This window comes from Amphiprion ocellaris, chromosome 17 (genome assembly GCF_022539595.1).
Source record: "Amphiprion ocellaris isolate individual 3 ecotype Okinawa chromosome 17, ASM2253959v1, whole genome shotgun sequence".
In the NCBI taxonomy this organism is placed as follows: domain Eukaryota; kingdom Metazoa; phylum Chordata; class Actinopteri; family Pomacentridae; genus Amphiprion; species Amphiprion ocellaris.
In genome coordinates this window covers 7,995,106-8,014,039 of record NC_072782.1, presented here as the reverse complement: position 1 = coordinate 8,014,039, position 18,934 = coordinate 7,995,106, and the positions used below count along the sequence as shown (strand labels likewise).

The 18,934-nt window shown below is 37.7% G+C and overlaps 1 protein-coding gene across 2 annotated transcripts; it reads right to left on the bottom strand.

Annotated features, from left to right (window-relative positions):
* Nucleotides 1-3,376: 3,376 nt before the first annotated feature.
* On the bottom strand, nucleotides 3,377-17,763 carry opn4xa (opsin 4xa). Of its 2 annotated transcripts, none has more exons than XM_035952619.2 (10): nucleotides 17,003-17,763; nucleotides 13,402-13,537; nucleotides 9,137-9,270; nucleotides 8,665-8,868; nucleotides 8,384-8,555; nucleotides 6,371-6,532; nucleotides 6,072-6,179; nucleotides 5,809-5,983; nucleotides 5,033-5,170; nucleotides 3,377-4,893 (listed from the first exon to the last, which is right to left on the bottom strand). In XM_035952619.2, exons 2-10 carry the CDS (start codon nucleotides 13,533-13,535, stop codon nucleotides 4,480-4,482), a joined length of 1,641 nt encoding a protein of 546 aa, XP_035808512.2. In that variant the 5' UTR covers nucleotides 13,536-13,537; nucleotides 17,003-17,763; the 3' UTR covers nucleotides 3,377-4,479. The 2 variants fall into 2 exon arrangements, with proteins under 2 accessions (XP_035808512.2, XP_054875350.1); XM_055019375.1 differs by having other exon boundaries at nucleotides 4,728-4,893; nucleotides 5,028-5,170.
* Nucleotides 17,764-18,934: the final 1,171 nt, after the last annotated feature.

Here is an 18,934-nt window from a genome sequence, read left to right as displayed (position 1 = left end):
TTAACCGACAGTTGGCAACAGTGTCCCTTCAAAATACTGACAGGGGAATTGTTTTGGTGCAAGCAAAGAGGGAAGCTCAATCATTACAATTGAAATCACCAAAACAGCAACAACAAAACAGCTGCTCTGCCTAAATGCATGTTCCAAATCCTCTGTAAAACCTGAAACTTACAATTTGGCATGTCACTGGTCTGGACTTCGTTGTTGTTTCCCACAGTGACACCATTTTTTTTTTTTTTTAAACAATGACATGAAGAAAGTGCAAAGAAAGGAGAAAGCCACCTGAAATGCTCTGTCAATAGCAGGATTATACCTGCAATCTACATCTGGAGAGCCAGGACCAAGCTGAATAAACCTATGATTATTTTCATTGTTGATTCACCAGTCAGTCATTTTCTCAATTCATTCATTAGTCGTTTCTTTGGTGAAAAGTCATTGTTTCTCAAACCAAAAGATGTTCAGTTTACTGCCACAGATGAGGAAAGTAAACAAACAATATTCACACCTAAGAAGTTGCTATCAGAGAATTTGTACGTTTTTTCTAAATTAAAAAATACTCAAACTGATAAATAAATTATCAAAATAGTAGGCAAGTAATTTTATAGTTGACAACCAGTCAATTAATTGATTACAGCTGCAGCTCCAGCTATTTAACAAGAAAAATTAGATTTATTTAGACATGATGGATATCTTTTTGTGAACTGCAGAATCAGTTTTGTTACTCGAAATACAAGATCATCCTAATTCTTCTTTGTTTGTTTTTTAACCTTTAATCAATAAATAAAATGCTGACCACTTTACTACTTGAGTGTTTCAAGGTAATTTAGATTTTTTTATGCTACATTTCACTGTTAATGGTCTGTGCCACTGGTGTAACAGTCTAGTGTACTTCAGTATGAATGTAGCACTTTGAGGGCCTAAAAACTCTTGAATAGGATCTTTTCACAAATGAACTCCTCTGAATTGTGTACTTGTGATACCTCTTAACCGAAACTTCCCCTCGTGATTTGTTGAGATCTTTATATTTGGCCTTACAGCAGATCATAATGAATATTACATCTGTGATATCTGCCTTGAAATGGATTTAGGCCTTCATTCAAATCAAGAAGTGGTAAAGGTTTTCTGTCTTTTTTCAGTTAAAGGAAAGTTCTGACATTCAATAAAAGGAGGAAACAATCAGTGGTTACTGGAATGTGTGAGGGAGATACTTTCACATGACGTTACAAAAGAAATATTTGAACGTTGACAGGGCATCAGCCCTCCTTGTTGCATCAGCGGTTCCTGACGTCAGGCTTTCCACTAAATGCCTCCAGTGTACAGGTCAGACAAGTGGCATGCCATCCTGCTGTCATGCATTTTTAACTATCAGGAGACATTAACATAACTGAACAAGTGTTGGCACTATACCTCGTGTGAACTAGGACTATGTAGTTTTTTGTTTTTTTTACTCTGACATTGTCAAAGAGCAGTTTGTTTATGGAGGTGTTTAATTGTATCACACATTTGCAGCAGTTTTCTCTTAGCCTATGTGGCTGCATTTGTTTTCCTATACCCTGAAAGTACTGTGGTAGTGCTGCACTTCATCAGTGTTATTTTGTTAGAATTTTTATGTTTAATTTTCATGTTATCGTTGCTGTGATATGGCAGTGATGCACGTTCCAGTGGGTTTCGGATTTTAGTAGCATAATGTTGTTATGCCCTCTAGTGGTCAGAAAGGAAAGTGGATCACAGTTTATGCAGACACTTGTTTTAAAGATCCCCTCTGGTGAATTTCTTATTTATTTTTTGCCTTGTTAACATGCCAATGTGATGTTTTTATATGCTGGCAGAAACAGCATGAGCAAAGCAAGCAGTTTGCCTTGAAGCTACAATGTACCAATGACAGTCTAAAAACTAACAGTTTAAAAGATATTCATGAATTTTATTGAGTCTATTAGAAAACATGTCTGAGGATTTTTAATGTACATATAAAGTTAGAACAGGATACAAGTGAAAGACAGACATTCATAAACAGTCAGTATCAGCAGAGACTAAGTGTAGCATGACCCACATTTTCACACAGGACAGAAATGTGTATTAACAATGATATCAATCAATAACAATGAGATCACATCAACGCTTTTCCGCCACTATAGAGGACAAAGCATACCAAGCCTCAACACTAAAATTCAGTGTGTCTTGCACTTAAACATGAGGAGACATTGTTTTGTAACAATGTCTTGGGCTAAATATTTTAATCACATTACAGGCTATTTCAGATTATTCTAATTTGCATTACAACATTTTTCCTCTCTGTGATTTTGTTACATATCGATCTTTGTTTTACTACTAAATAACTCCAACAGGCATGACCTGTTGTACAGATTACTATTAACTGTTTGCAGTCAGTGCAGCTAAATGCTCTTAGATGTTTGCATGTGACTACATACTAGAGGTCAGCTGGGAATTCTTTGAGCTACATGTGTGCCATATCAATACAGGGTTGCAAAATGACCGGAAGCTCTGCAGCAAAACCCCCCTGTGCAATGCTATTGAACCACTGAAGTGTGCAAGTCCTTTATGTGAGGTTGCTCCACATACCTCTAGATCATCTTTGTATAACTGGACAAATGTGCTACTCAGGAATTCCCCAAATTAATGTTCAAAGGGGCATTTTTTGTGTTTGAATTTAAAGGAAGAACTGTGTGTCCCAAGAGGTATGTTGTAGTACCGCAGCCACCTGAAAACTGAGTCACACATTGAATCGATCCATATTATTAATGGACTTATGGTCCATTTGGGATGTCTTTTGGATGTCCTCTTTTTGTCCCCACTCTCTATTTCCACTAGCTGCTCTAATATATCTACAAACGTTCACAGTCAAAGAGGAACTAAAAGGTATTTGGTGGGTTATTAAAAATGAATTACAGCAAATTATATCCATCTGCTTCTTGACAGCATCTCTAAGTGGATTTACAAGTAATTATACTAATATATCATATTTGGTCTGCAAGCTTTCACATATGATAAATAATGTGTAGTAATATCGGAAGCGTGTTGACAATGTAGGTGCTGTAATGCATATGTGAAACATTATGCATGCCATTAAATTGTTAATATTTATGCATAACATCTTATGTCAAAATTTATTATGCATTGATGGCTGATCAAAGCACCACTGGCAAATTAACAAGTGTGTTACTGTTTACATTTTAATAGCTATAGCAAGTTAAAAAGACACAGTCCTTTAAGTGGAAAAGTAAAATTCATTAAATATTCATGTTTTAATGTAAATAATAAATAAACATTAATGTAAACATTAGTGTGGATGTCTATTAATGAATTTGCAATATTATTAATTCGGAGAATTATTTGCAAAAAGACGGTGGAGACTGTAGAGAAGCATATGAAACCTTTATTTCCCACAGCAAATATACATACTCATTAATATTTAAGAAAGGAAAATATGAAAAATGTCAGTGATTGCTGTTGTGGCAGTTAGGGTGTCCCTGAGAACAAAATTAAAATTCCTAATTCTGCTACTAGCATGTAGCATAGCAGTGGTGATATACATCAGAGTGTTGAGTATCTTCAGGACTTGAGAAGTTTGGTAGGTGAAATACATCATGTTGACACACTTTAATTAACAAAATGGTTTCTATCAAAAATGTAAAACATTGTTCCCGAAATCGCTGCAGTAAATGAAAGTCTTGAGTTGTACAAAAGTGTTTTGACCTGACAAAGACCTTTCCAGTCTTCAGATGGTGTAACAGATAATTACCAAAGTGCCTGAAGTCGCTGCGGCACGTAACAACAGAAAATTATAAAATATATGACAAATGTTGTTATCTAGTGTCAGAAATATATTATCTTCAGTTATACAATCACTCAGACCCATTATAAACCTAAGAAACATGTCAATAGTGCATTATAGACAGGGCATTTACATAAACAGCAGTGACCATATTTTTGCATTGTTCATTTAAATGAACAAGGCTGATAGTTTGCCTTTGTCAAAAAGTAAACAAAGTTAGCTTTCTACACAAAAAAAAAATAACAAACACACCAAAAACAGATGATCTTTGGAGTCTTTACCTCAAGCCGATAATAAATCTGCTTATTCATGATCTTCAAGAATATAATATTTTGAACGTGGCTCGTCTCAACGTCACTTGAAGTTTCAGGTCCATTTATACATCTTTTCTTGGTTTCAGTGTGACTGTGTTGATACCATTGCAGGACTCTCAACAAAATAAGGTGACCACATGTTATATATTACATGTATTGCAGCTAACTAGTGGAGTTTTGTGTCACAATTATTAGTGGACTGTGTACATGATTGCACAAATACACATTTTGATCAACTTAAACACCTGCTGAAGGAGATTAAACGAGCATCCGAGGATGAAAAATGTATTTGTTCTCTCTGCTTGGTCACAGTAACACCTAGCCTCATAGACAATAATTTAACATTGAGCTCGATGGTTTTGGGGAGAGAAATCATTGCACAGGCTCAAATATTTCAGCAGAAGAGTCCAGGGGCTGCAGATCGAGCAACAGTTCTCTGTGTCTGCATTGTGTACTTTGTTTTTCCTCACAATAGCCATGTTCCAGCAGGCCTTCCTTTGAGTTGGGTCTGACGATGGCAGGGGAATGCACACATACAATACTGTCCAGAGAGTCTGGCTGGATGAGGACCTGTGCCTTGCTCACATTCTTCTTGTTTTGCACTTGCTGTGCCTCTGGTTTTTCATGTTCAGACTCTTCCTCACCTTCCTGTTTCTTCTCTTTATTCCAGCTCTCAAGATTATCCTCCCCTTTCCTCTGCCAGGCCAGGGGTATTATTTTGTTGAGAGACTCAGGCCATATATTGTGGTCACATCTGTTCAGTGAACCTTGCTCTGGGAAGGCAGCCTTCAACAGAGTTTGAATATAATACAAATGTAATCAATGTGACATAAGCCATTTCGAGAACAGGATGTGCTGTTCTGAAAGCTTTTGACTTCGCAGTGAATCTAAAATCAACAATTATAATGTTGAGTACCTACCTCACCTGTTCCTGGCTTTGGTTTCTCATTTCCTTGGTCTGTTTAGTCACTGATGGGCACTCTTTGTCCCCCAGAGCTGTAAGGGAATAGCTGGACCTCATACTCTGGTCAATAGGGTCCAGCTCCACATCACTCCAAACCTGCTGCAGGAGATATGCATTTATATATACATGAAGGTAAGAATATACTTAAGTCAGTGTAACATTACATACCATGTCTTTGCCATGCAGTTGTGTTACAACTACAAACCAACGATATGACAAATGGCTCATTACTTGTTGATGCGTCTTCTGCTTCAAGAGACTGCTCTTCATCTTAGCAATTATTTACTGTTTACAAGGTACATGCTCATCTAGCAAACACTGCAGTGAATATTTGTTCTAAGCAGAATAATGTTTTCTTCCACATCTTATTCTGCCACAACTGAATAGTTCTCCTATTTGAATTACAAAGTTGCAGCTTCAACTAGGTCTTTTTAAGCCCATCTTTCATTAATAAAACATGGCAACGAGGTTAATGTTATTTATTAACAGTATAGTTCCTATGTAAAGATCGTGCTTTAAAATCCACATTAAAAATGTTTCGTAACCCTTATTGGCCAAAAGACAACTCTGTCACCAAAACAGTGTTAAAAAATACATAACACAAGGAAGAACTTTACCGAAACGGACACGATACACTATGCATTTGATACCACATTTCTGTGAACACACCTTTGATGGTGTTGCTTGATCTGTGTTTGTTTGTACCCTTGAAGGCCTAGTGCTGCATCCAAACTCACTGTGTCTGTTGTAGACATGGAGGAGACTCTGTGGAACTTGGTTTTGGAGACGGATGACTGTCTGCTCAGCACTGAGTCCCTGAGGGAGGACTCGCTGTGTGACACTGATATGCAGTCCCTCCTGGGGGGCTGGGCAAGGAAATGTAGACATGGGACCTTCTCTGCAAGGGTGTCCCTGTTGGAAAAATTTAGATCTCAACAAAATGTGCTTATATTCCCTTTTCAGACTTCAGTCTCCCAGTTGGTTGAATGATTGCCCTCACCTGTATTTGGAGTGAATGATGGCGTAGATAAAAGGGTTGTAGATGGCCGATGCCTTGGCTATAACAGCGGGGACAGCTTTGGAATAGGGATTGAGAACGCTTCCATATCTGAAAGTTGTAAAGTGTAAACTTATTCATCATGCTGTGGGTCATAATATTTTAAAAGGAGTGGAATGTGGTTCATGATTAATGACACACAGTAAGGGTCTATCAAGCAGTCTCTGTGTGTTTAGTGATGTCAGACTAGTTAAAAGATCACTGGATCACCAACAGTCCAGCTTATTATACTGCATATTTACCCAGCCCAGGCGATGAGGGTGACACATGCATAGGGCGACCAGGAAAGCACAAACACTATGATGACCACAAAGGCGATCTTTGCCAGCTTCCATTCAGTCTTGATGGACTGCTGCTGGATCAGGGCTGACTTCCTCACCTGAGAACCCAACTTCTCCACATCCCTTATGAGATAGAGAGAAAGAATAAGGCTGTTTAGTAGTTAATATATTCACCTTGTGGTACTTGCAGACTTGTTTTTAAGACGTATGTATATCATGTAACTAATACTAGTCCATGCGCCCATATGCCGACACAACGAGACGGTAGAAGATTATGTAAAATGGCAATGCAAAGAGGCTAACATAACAAACAGTGCAGGGATGGAACAAACATGGGAAATTTGATATTTCTGTTTGATTTTCTGCCCCACAAATAGCTTCTTGTACTTAGATCGGGATCAAAGGAAATAAAACATCCTTAGTGATAGCAAACACAGTGAACTTCTATAACACAATGACAGAAAACTAAATGTGACAGAGAAGTGTTAAATGAAAAGAGAAATGTGATGTACCTCAAGTGGACCGAGCAGGCAAACAGCAACAAGTTAGTATGCTAAGCAAGCTTAAAGTGCCTATCTATACCCAGTTCATTAAAGGGCTTCACCTCCTTGGACGGATACAGTCTACAGACCAAGAAGACCTGTGGAGCATTCATCACATCACAGCATCATCTCAAGATAGTGATACTAGCCTCGCTTAGACCAAAACTAATGCTGCCTTCAGGCATTTTGTTCAATGCTAAAGGTTTTCTATAGCAAAACAGAGGGGTTATCTGGATGAATTTGCTGCCCTCTATAGAACAGGATAGCTGTATCAAGCTGTTTCCAGTGGGGAAAAAATGTGGTCCAATGCTGATGAGTGAATTTGGAAACATGCAGCAGCTATAGATGTAGCACATGAGCAATACTCCTGTACAGGCAATGAAATGAGAGGATCCAAAGTACAGACAAGCTCCACAAAAGCGAAGTAATTGAATGAGATGAAAGCAATGTGGAAGTCACTTCACAATGCAATTTCATTCTACAAATTGTACTGCATTAATGCCAAGCCTTTTTTGAAACATACTGCTGTATATTGTTAATGTAAAGATGTCACATTATAGGGCGGCTGCAGTCTGCATGTTATTGATACAATATGCACTTACAAATCCTCTGAATGCCAAAACCCACTTGCAGGTTTGAAAGGGCATATTATCTTTACAAAAATCATCTAAGTTAAGCCATTTTCTCAAAAAAAACCCACTTTATTTTGTGTGCCTTATTTAAAATTTGCCAAAAATCCTAACTAGATCCTGTAAAAAAAAAAAAAAAAAAAAAAACCTAACTAAAATTCTGTGCTCAACAGTGCAACCCTGAAGCCACCACAAAGCTGCAACCAACAATTTTGTGACATAAAATGACTTTTTAGCAAAACTGCAGACTTAGTATTACACAGACCAGATAAGAGTCAAGTATGGGAACTAAAATTGTCTGTAGTAAAATATTTATTGAATGTAGATTTAACATTTTTTACCAGCATGTGCAACACCTTGGATAAAATGTTTTACACATGGTGATTTTCAGTGACCATGACAACTCATACTGCTACTGTAAGAGATTGCCCGCAGAATTTCATAGTATTTTCATGTACATTGATAATAAAGGCACCTTATCTTTTCTTACATTGATTTCAGATTTCTTCTATTTTTGTAAAAATGAATAGTCAAAGAAATTCAACTTTGGGTTTTTTATGATTTAGGGTATCATAACTTTGTTGTAATGAAGACATTTTTAAATTCTCTCTACTTCTAGCAGTGGTTGTGCTGTTTCTATAGAGGTGCAGGACTTTATGTTGCAGAGAAAAATGAGTCCACAGCAAGTAAAAATTTGACAAGAAAAAATCCCCGGAAACTGCTTGGCGTTCACAGGGTTAAGTTTACTTCATATAAATAACAGAGTTTAAGTCCTGCCAATTCATTTGTGTTAATGTGTTTACCTGCTTGCCTGGCGAATTGCCAGGAACATGCACAGATAACAATAGGATATAATGCCCAGGGGGATGAAGAACACGAAGCAGCACAACATCAAAGTGTAACTTTTATTGGCCAGAGTAGATGTCACGTAGTCCCATGTGCATGACGTCATCAGTCCCTCTGGTATGTACGAACCTTTAAAAAGCGAAGAAGTCCAATATAAAATAAATTCTAAATGATCTAAAAGTTTGAGAAAAAGTATGGTTGGTTTAAAAGAGTGAGGGATAGAGATGAAGTCACTTACTCCAGCCCAAAAGTGGTGCGAGGCTCCAGGCCAGTGAATACATCCAGACCAAGGCTATAATGAGGCAAGTGCGTCTCGTGGAGGTCCATCGTATGGCCTGCAGAGGCTTGGTAATAACAATATAGCGGTCTACCGAGATAGCCAGAAGGTTTATCATCGATGTGATTCCAAATAAAGCCCCACAGAATGCATATATTTTACAGCCTGTAGGGGATGAATAAAGAAGGAAGAATTTAATTCACAAATTGTGTATATATATATATATATATATATATATATATATATATATATATATATATATATATATATATATATATATATATATATATATATATATATATATATATGCACACACACACAGAGCCACATATTTCAGAGCATTTTCTATCTATCCACACAGTACCATACTAAAACAACATGGACACTGAGGAATGCATGCATACAGTATAACTGGATGTAAACAAAAAAATACCTGTTTCACCAAAAATCCAACCCTTATAGAGGGAGTTCACAAAGAAGATGGGTGACTGTGTAATTGCCATGAGGAAGTCACTGACTGCCAAGTTCATGATGAAAAAGTTGGGGGGCGTCCGTAGTTTTTTGTTACTGAAACACACAATGATTAAAATATGTTAAAGCAGAAGTACTCAGTTTTCCACAAAACACTTGATCAACACAAACACTATAATACAAAATAAATTTCTAAAATTGATTAGCATAAATAAGACAGTAGAAGATATTCTGTCCAAACATGCCAAAACACAGTTATCTTGCATTCAATCAAAGTCCATATATGAAAAGTTCTGAAAGTTGTTGTTTTTTTTTCTGCCCCAGAGGGCAGACACTGTTATTTTGATGCTGTTGCTCTCTTAAATTAGGGTCAGATCAAAGGAGGATTGCAGCTCTCGGCAGAGCAGTCACAAGATGAACACAATAATACTGTCCTGAACACATAAAATGAAACGCTAGCACATCTTCAATACCGCTGCCCTTTCTAATGGACTCACATGTTGCATTGTGGCAAGCAAAGCCTATTAGTGTACAGTTCAAAGGTCGGCACAGGCAGTGGCAGCTATGTTTACTGTTTGTAGCTGTATGTAAGTCAGTCAAAGCCAGCATTAAATCTCTTGAGGTAGAGAAATATGTATATGCCAAATGTCTAGAGGTTATCTGAAAATCCCAGCTGAAGCTTCAGTTTTCTGTCATGCTGTAGTCTTTGAAATCTGTGTTTCTTCCACAAACAAAAAAAAAAACCCTAACCCCAGCAATCTTGGGCAGAACCTTTGTGCTGAAAATAGAGCCAAGCCTATAAGCAAGTTTAGGAAGAAAGCTAAATTGCACTGGAGCATTACATTTATGTTCAATTTAAACTGTTCAAGCTTTGACTCTGAGAGCAGCTTGTCATAATTCCGCTGAAATCACTCCGAACTCTGCTCTGCTTGGCCAGGTTTGGTCCTCTCTTTTCACTAGAAAAGAATCTGAGCTGAGAAACAGCTATAAAATTAGCTTACACAGTTATATAGAAATGCATTTACATGCACAAGTTTTATTAATGATAATAAGCTTCACAATAGTGGCCCTTGTGGAGGACACAGCAGATGTTAGCAGTTCTTTTTCTAACGCTGGGAATGGGCACAGATGGCCGTGTTGCAATGGTGTTTGCTCAGTAACCCCCTGTTAGCTTGTCATAGCTCACAGTGCACACACATCAAATTCCCCTTTGGGAACACATTGTAAATCATGGTTAAAGCCTTTGCGACATTAGAATAAGATCCCAGAAACAGTGCTAGGGGGCGGTGAGCAAAATTCCACCAGTGTGTGGAGATTTTTTTCTTTAATAAACTTGTGAAGTTAACCTAAATCTAGTTTTAGCTTTTCTAAATGCAGGCTTCTGAATATTAATAAAGTACAGCCTTTGATGTTTTTCACCTGTGAGTTGTCATGTAATCTGTGTCAGGAAGCAATTCATAATTGCATTCATTATATAGTGGTTATTTACTGTAACAGTTCTTCTTGCAGCTAGATTCTCCACTGGACTACAAGGAAAATACACTTTTCTTGTAAATAAATGATTTGCCTTTGTAGGTATAATTTCCACCCCATACAACCACTGATTTTTCATTGTTTCAACCTTTAGCAACATGTTTTATGATGGATATTAACATGTTAGCCAAGTATTCAGATAGAGCCCTAACTGAATATGTACTGTAATAGTTATCAGGTCTATTGTTATCAGTGGCCTTTGGGTATTGTCCTCCAGTTTTGCCCGTTTTCTGCAAAAAGATCGAAAAGAGCAAACACTGCACAGGCAGATAAGTCAGAGTGAATTTGTGTGTACCAAACAAGTGTGAGTGGAGTACCAACTGAGTGATGCGACATTTGGGATATCTGTGTTTAGTCATGCTGTGCATCCCCAGATGTTGGACGTTAATGCAAAAAACATGTCAGGCCCAGGATTTTATCTAACACTTGGTTCTTCACTGCATTCAGTTGTATACTATATACCCAGGAGTAGCCATAGTATGTATCCTGTCTGTAATATACACACCAGTCCATATACTGTATTGACTTTAGCATCATTATTTCAACGCTTGTTTGCTTTTTCAAATAATGGAAATCACTAAATGACTTTTCAAGTGAAGAAATATGAGATTGACATCAGAAAGAGGATTTTGCCATAACAGCATCTTCTGTCAGAATGACTAACCAAAGAAAGACATTATTAAATGTCTATTCTAATAATTGATTTGATTGAATTGGATAATTGATGACTTCTCTGGCTTAGGGAAACATTTGTTCAGTTCAGTAATTTACCTAAACAAATATTTATTCCATATGCCAAAATGTTGACCTAAACTACACTATAGTTGTATGAATTTTTCTAAAGGTTTAACTGCTGTGAACCCTTTAAAATACTGAGGGAGGGAAGATATGTTACCAACGTCATCATACAGTATGTCACTGAAGGTCAAAACATTAAAAAATGAGTTGCTGTACGTGACGGGATTTATGTTTATGCCTACAAAAGCAAATCATTTCTGTCAGAAAACTGCATTTTCTACTAGTCCAGCTGAGAATCTGGTTTCATTGTATGATATCAATATATTGTGAGCCACGTAGGAATTGATTGGATTACCTCAGGCTGCACTCCTGTTATTTAAGCTTACTTACCCTCTTTATGTGGTCTAGGTGGTAGCACAGCGTTGACTGTACATAAATAAGGGAGTAGCTGACTGAATTATTGAATTCATGTATTGATTTATCCAGTGCAGTTGAAAATCACTGAGCTGTTTCCTGGTATTGAATGCCTGCAGGCTGTTGTGAAGACCTCTCTGCCTGTGCTGGTGGCATCTGTACTTCCGGATGCAACAATAAACTGTCTCCCTATTCACTGTTCTAAGTATTTGCAACTTCAAACGCTGTCCTGTACAGAGTTAGTATATCACATGCTGCCCAAATGGTTGCATGTGAGTTTGTTTTGTTGGTCTCTAACTTAAAGTACTAGTATAGATGTTTCAGGCAATAGCCACTCTTGTCACTATTAAATTAGGTGTGCTGCAGAATCCATTGTATCCTAATGCTGCTTTATATTTTGATATGCGACCCCTCAGGCAAACAGCTTCTGTGAACTGACGGGTTTGATGCGAATAAAACTTGAACAGTAGAGCACTGTGCTCTCACCGTCCTACTGTGCGCTCCTTTTTGATTTCTTGGAACTTGAAGATCAATTCATGAGCAGAAATGTGATTTACTCGTGGTACAATGCCAAATATTGTATTTAGGGATCTAATGCTTTCAGTCTTCTCTTTGAAAAGCTTAATTTTGAATAGGTGTTAAAAACAACTTGTAATAGCTTTGACAAGCTCTAAATAAGTGTCTATTTAGAACCAAAATGATTGTCTTTAAATAGATAGGTATTAGTATTTAAATGTAAAATAACACATTGTAGATTTTATATAAATGTTTCTATTTAATACTTAAAACTACAGTGCTAGACTTTTACACATAAATTAATGTCCATTACATTCAAATAAGTTCACACAATGCTGGTTCATATATCAGCTCCAGGGAAAAACTCTCTATTTAGTTTGGTTCAGAATCAGAGTTTTAAATCTGATTTCTGTGCAGGCAATTGGTAGCGACGTGTTTTACGCCAGTCAGCGATGATTGGTTTGCCAGCGCTGAAGAGAAGAGCAAGATGAAAATGGAGTAGGCTACAGAAACTTTAAGAATGGCAGAAAAACCTAGGAGCCATCCCAGAAAAGTTTCTAAGCTGCAGATAAAGCAATTATGACAATCTAAAAAAGAAAGCAGCTGATAGTAGATGTCAAAATCATGTTTATGTGTAGTTAGTCTCATTGTCAGAAGGGGGAGACACAACTTCTGCATGTTTTAAAGAGTGAAATAGAGGTACATAACAAAATAATTGAAAAGGTATGTACCTATTTAATTATACCTTAAATATAGTTTAAAAAATATCACAAATATATATTATAATACAAAACAATAATGATTTCTTTGCTAAATATTCATTTGTATGCTTTCTTTCAGACAAGCTCTTTAGATAATAATCACATTCTGTAATGGAGCCTGGCAGAAGAATTCATTTAAATGATGATGAAAATACAGAAAGAAGTAGAAAAGTCTAGCAGTTTACAGTTGGCTGAATTAGGCAGCTCTAAAATTGACAATGACAAATTTTTCACCATCATCATTTCAAGAAGGAAAGTTGCTTACCAGAAAAAGGCGTACATGACCAAGGCGTTCCCAGTAACTCCCACTGTTCCAATTACCAGGACAAAAAAGGCCACTATGTAGTGTGCATGGTCGTGGACATCCACCTGGCGATAGAATCCGTGGTCCACATCCATCGCTGTGACAACAACCACATGAACATCAGCATCCAGGGTCAGTCTTTGTGCAAAGTAGTTACATTCAAACAAAACCATTCATTTTCTTTGCCACTGACCTACTAATCTCCTCAGAGTTATCTAACAGTTCCACTCATGACCAAAAAGCAAAATATCTCGGGGCGCATAGCACGCATCTACAACACTGACTGTTTATTCGATTCTTTCCATTCAATTCTTTCAGCATTCAAGTGAGTGACTTTACTTGAGGTCATGTAAACTAATTTCTCTGAGTTGTTGATGCCTTCCAAACGTTATAGTTTTGAGCTCACATTTTAAATAAATCCATTGTTTTCCCTGTAGAAAATCTAAGGAAATCCCCACAATTCTTCTCAGCTGATGTTGTGAAACTTAACAGCAAATTTTAGTGTGTTTTCATGGAGGTATTACTGCTAGGAGCGTTAAAACTGTAGCCTACACTTGAGCATGTTGTAACCGTGCAAACAGTGTTGCTGTATGGATAGAATTATCAGACTGTTGGTTGGTAAGTACAAGGCACAAGGTCTTGTCCAGGTCTGGTGAAAGGGGGGTCATTTGTTGTAGACAGTAATAGTCCATGGAGGAGGAACCCTGCTGATTTTGATGATCCCTGACATTTCCTTTGGTCCACTCTAAGATTCAGATGGGGAATTTTAACTATTGGAGGACTGCCATGATATTTCACAGCATGTTCATTTACATTCATGTTCAAATCCAGTGTAAGTTGCAATTGTGTGACTACTTGCATAACTAAGAATATTCTTATCACCCTCAGCTCTACTTCTATTGATAACGCTGGCATGCAAACACACCAAACTAAGCTGCTTAACGAGGGAAACTGCTAAATATCAATGCATGTTAGTATTGATTTTGTGAGTGTGTTACCAGGCTAGCATTTAGCTCAGGCGCCATTGTGCCAAAGTACAGCCTTGCAAGCTGGGCACTCTAAGTCTTATGTGTACACCAGAGGCCAGTTGTATAAGCGATCCTTGCACAGTAAGAATGGCTGGCATCCAGCCCATATGAGTAGTGTATTAGGGTGGAGATGAAAAAATAAGACGATAAATACTTAGATCCTACCTCACACTTTGTTTGTTTGGGTATTTGGCCATCGGAATAGTCATTTAACCACACATTTTTTCTTTGTCATCAACATTATACACTTGTTGAAGCTTTTCTGTTCAGTCTTCTACATCTGTCTCCAATGACAGGAGATATCATGCTCTTAGCAGACTATTTCCTTTACAAAGTACTGGGTTATAATTAATATGAGGCATTATTCTTCTCACACTTGCCACATGGAAAGAAAACTAATTCTGGTTCCAAGAACTTTAAGCTCTCTCCTCGTTGTACTTTTTTGGCCTGAAGTGCCTCCTACAAGTCTCCAGTTCACTTTATACACTCACACAACTTGACAGATAAGACGTATTTGTACATTTTTCTGCAGTTTTTTAAATTACATGTGTTATAGCTTATAAAATGAGAAGGATTATGACAGTCAGAGCATGTTAATACCAATTATTAACGCTTGCAGACTGTAAAATCGGTTGGCTAAGTATTAATCATGATAAGAGTTGAAGAGCAGTGAAGCTGCAATGGCTGTTCTGGTTTGACACTCAGTGTTACTGAACTAATTTGCTTCAGCACATTTTGTACTTAGAACAGCCAGCCAGTGCCATTTATTTTCTTATAAACAATAACAGTAAGGCAGCATTTTAAAAAAAATGAATGGCAGCGTGACAGGAAGGATGTACAGAAAAGTAACAGTGCTTTGCTGTAAATAAGAAATATTTATCAGATCGGTGATCGAGCCAAGGAATTTTTATTGATGCAAATGATTGTGTGGCCTTTGCGGTTCCATTGCTCATCTACGGCAGTGATTATAAGAGGATTTATATGTTCTGTTAATGTGATGGAATAAAAAGCGCACATGCAATATTGACTGCATTTATCCAATGTAAACCCACTTCCTGTCACCTTCTCTTCGGCATCACAAAAAGGAGTTAGGCGCCAGCACAGCACAATACGCCGCAAAGCATTTCATCCATAGCGTTACTAATTTAGTTGTTTGAGAACAAGAACATGTAATTAATCATGTCCGCTCTTGACTCACAGTACCCTGATCCAAAATTAAGTGTTGGCACTTTATTTGTAGCTAATATACCAGAGCAATGGTCAATCTGACTCATAATTTGTATACAAATTTGTGTGGAGCACGGTGTACGTAGTATGCTGCGTCTTTGTGGTGTTTCTGCATCAAAGCCTCTCAGCACCTATCAAAAGTACGAGGTGTAGCACTATAGTTACTACTATAAACTATTAAGTGATTTCAATATCTGTAGATTAATAGAGCTGTATTTTCTCTTAGAGTGTAAAAAATAATACATCAACATCTATGTAACAGCACAGTTGGTGAAATACGCATGGCCATGCAGTGTGTCAGGTCCACACAGTGAGCTCTTGCTGTGCTCAGTGAAGCCTTGTGCGTCACAGGAACTCTCCATCACCTCTTACTTCCCCCCATTAGGCCTCAAAGCATTGTTTCATATGAAAGGCTGAAGTCACATAAATAAATAGATACCCGATTAATGCGTCTGTGTTCACACTAAAGGTGAAATGGACCCTTTAACCTCTTTTATGAACATTTTATGAACCAGACAGGTGCATTGAATGCGTTTATGTTCATTCAGGAACTGCTAATAAGAAGTTCACAGGTCACAGAGTAACCTGTGATAGCGGAGAACATGTTACTTTTACCTTTTCAAAAGATCGATTTAATAAAAGATTATTAAGCCATCACAGATTGTTTAGTAAAAGCCTTAAAGAAATTCTCCTGGCAAATTTATGATGAGTATTACGGAGAGCATAGTTTGAATTAACACACGTTTCTCATAGATTTTCCTTTTTATAAGAACTGTCCCTTTATAATTGAGGTTATCCTTTAAAGTTACTAATCCTTAAATACACATTGGAAGTAAGATGCTGCATTGGTGAAGCAAACTGTGGCGCATCAAGCCCTCTTCTGACCTACAGTGCCTACAGTATGCACATGCACATCTTGAGATAAAATGAACTCATGATCTATTAATATTAATTTACAGCGATGTACAGTTGTCTGCTCAAGGTAGGATTAATTCATAACTGATAATGGGGTTTTAAATAAGACCTAAAACTTACTGACTGCATTAGTGTAAGACTGACCTCTTAAAAAAAATACACACATGAAACTGATATAAACAGGAAGCTGGAATGATGATATATGTTTTGTGCAAGAACTTATTTTAAAGCATTCCAAAATATGCATTTAAAAAAAACGTACACTTCAAGACTGTATTAGAAAGTTTGCTCCACACTGACATACTTTAACAGCAAAACATACAGAAAGATTCCCCCTTAAGTCTAAGCAACCTTTAGCTCTTTAAAAAGTAATTAACAAAATATTACTTTACCTTATCCAGAAAGCCAAGCACCTTTTCCTCTTCAGGGCAACTCTTTGCTGCTGACCGCTGGAAGAGGATCAGAGACAGTGAGGCTGTACACCACGTAATAGTGAAAAATCCACTAGGTTTAAACAGACAAGGATGACGACTGCTTCTCTAATCTCTAAGTTAGATGGATATTCTCCACAGACTGCAGCAACAGTGGGCTGCTGCTGCTGTCAGTGCTTGAGAGAAGATGAGAAAACACAGAAAGACAGAAGGCAGCAGCAGCAGCAGCAGCAGCAGCACACTGACCCATCCCCCTGCTAGCTACCCATCACACACAGCTCTCTTGTGGCACAATGCATCGATCAAGCCGGTGTGTGCTTGTGTGCATGAGGATGTGCATGTGTTACTGTTTGTGTGGGGAGGTGGGAATAGCCTGCTCTGGTCATAATAAGGACAACTGTAAACTCTTCTACACTCTGTTAGAAATAAAGCATGCCTCACTAGGAATACAGTTTTGTAATACCAATTGCATGTTGCAGCTTCTCCAAACTAATCAAGGCAAATTGCATGTTCTGCAAAACAGTTTTCATAAACATTGATTCCTGTAATACCCCGTTTCCAGTGGCACAACTCTGTGCGAGGACCAGATGCGACGCTGTTTAACTGGGAAGTGAGAAAGTGACAGCCCAGTTGCTGCTGCGTCCTCACCGGGTGCTTTGAGAATTGCGGAGAGAAGTCTTGTGGTTTTGAAAAGCACCCAACCTTTTACAAAGTATCATACTTGTTCGCTGTTCATCCTTGTGTAAGGAGAATCCTGAGAAAAGCACTCAGATAAAAGCCTCCCAATGTTTATCATCTCATGCACAACTGAGCAGGCAGCTGCAGCACCTCCTCTTGCTCTTAATATTTCCCTTTTCTACACTGATTCTTCTCTGTGGAGATTTATTCTAGATACCATCTAGCAAGATGAGATAAGCCTTTACACTTCTGGGTCACTGCACTTCCAAGGGAAACAGACCTATCAATATACACTAGTTTCTTACCACTCAACTCCAGTTAAATAAATCATGACACAGGGATGGATATTAGTTACTACTTACATATTTTTCAATTAAGTTTTCTTTTTTTAAAAAAAAGTTTTGCTCATTTGTTGAGTTAAATGATACAGTTGTGATGACCAGCTGATTCTCTGGGGAGGCATTTAGTATCATGGGGACAAGGCTTAACTGTTTTCTGCATGTAGCTCAGACAAAGAGAGCTTTCAATATTTGTGCATACTTCATCAGAAAATGAAAAATGGAATGTTTCCCAGTGAAGCATATGCAGGAGGTCACCTTAGTGTTATGAAAATTCAGTTTAATGTAATAAGCATAACAAAACAAACATTACCTCCTTGAAGCTTTGTTCAGAAGTGTGTTAACTAGCAGTCTTTAAGGTAATTTTGTCACCCTGTATTACATTCATTGTCTCGATAGGGAGCATCGTTAAAGCTACTTTAATAGATTTTACATGTTAAGAATATATTTAAAAAGATGATGTGGTCATGAGGATGTGAGGGAGAACCTGCCATATTGTCACTTTTCTATAGCATGGAGGAAGTTAAAGAGGGGAGGATGTGAGAATCATGTTTACCAGGGAGGTGTCATTATGCCAAATAATGCATCACAAATGAGCAAGACATGAACACTGACGCCTCCTTAAGAATTTAGACCGCCCACACCAACAAATACTAATTTCAGTTGTTTTGGTGATGCTAGAAGAGTGGATGAGACTGACTGTTGGTTTGCTTGATTTGCCTGAGGTGACCCCAGCACAACAGTCAAACGTCCAATTACTGTCAAAATGGTCTGTCACCTCCTCTCACTCCTTCTGAAGTGTGAAAAGGACAAATGCATCCTGCAAAATACATTTTAGTAAAAACGCTTGTACCCGATAATTAGTCTGTTTGAGGTT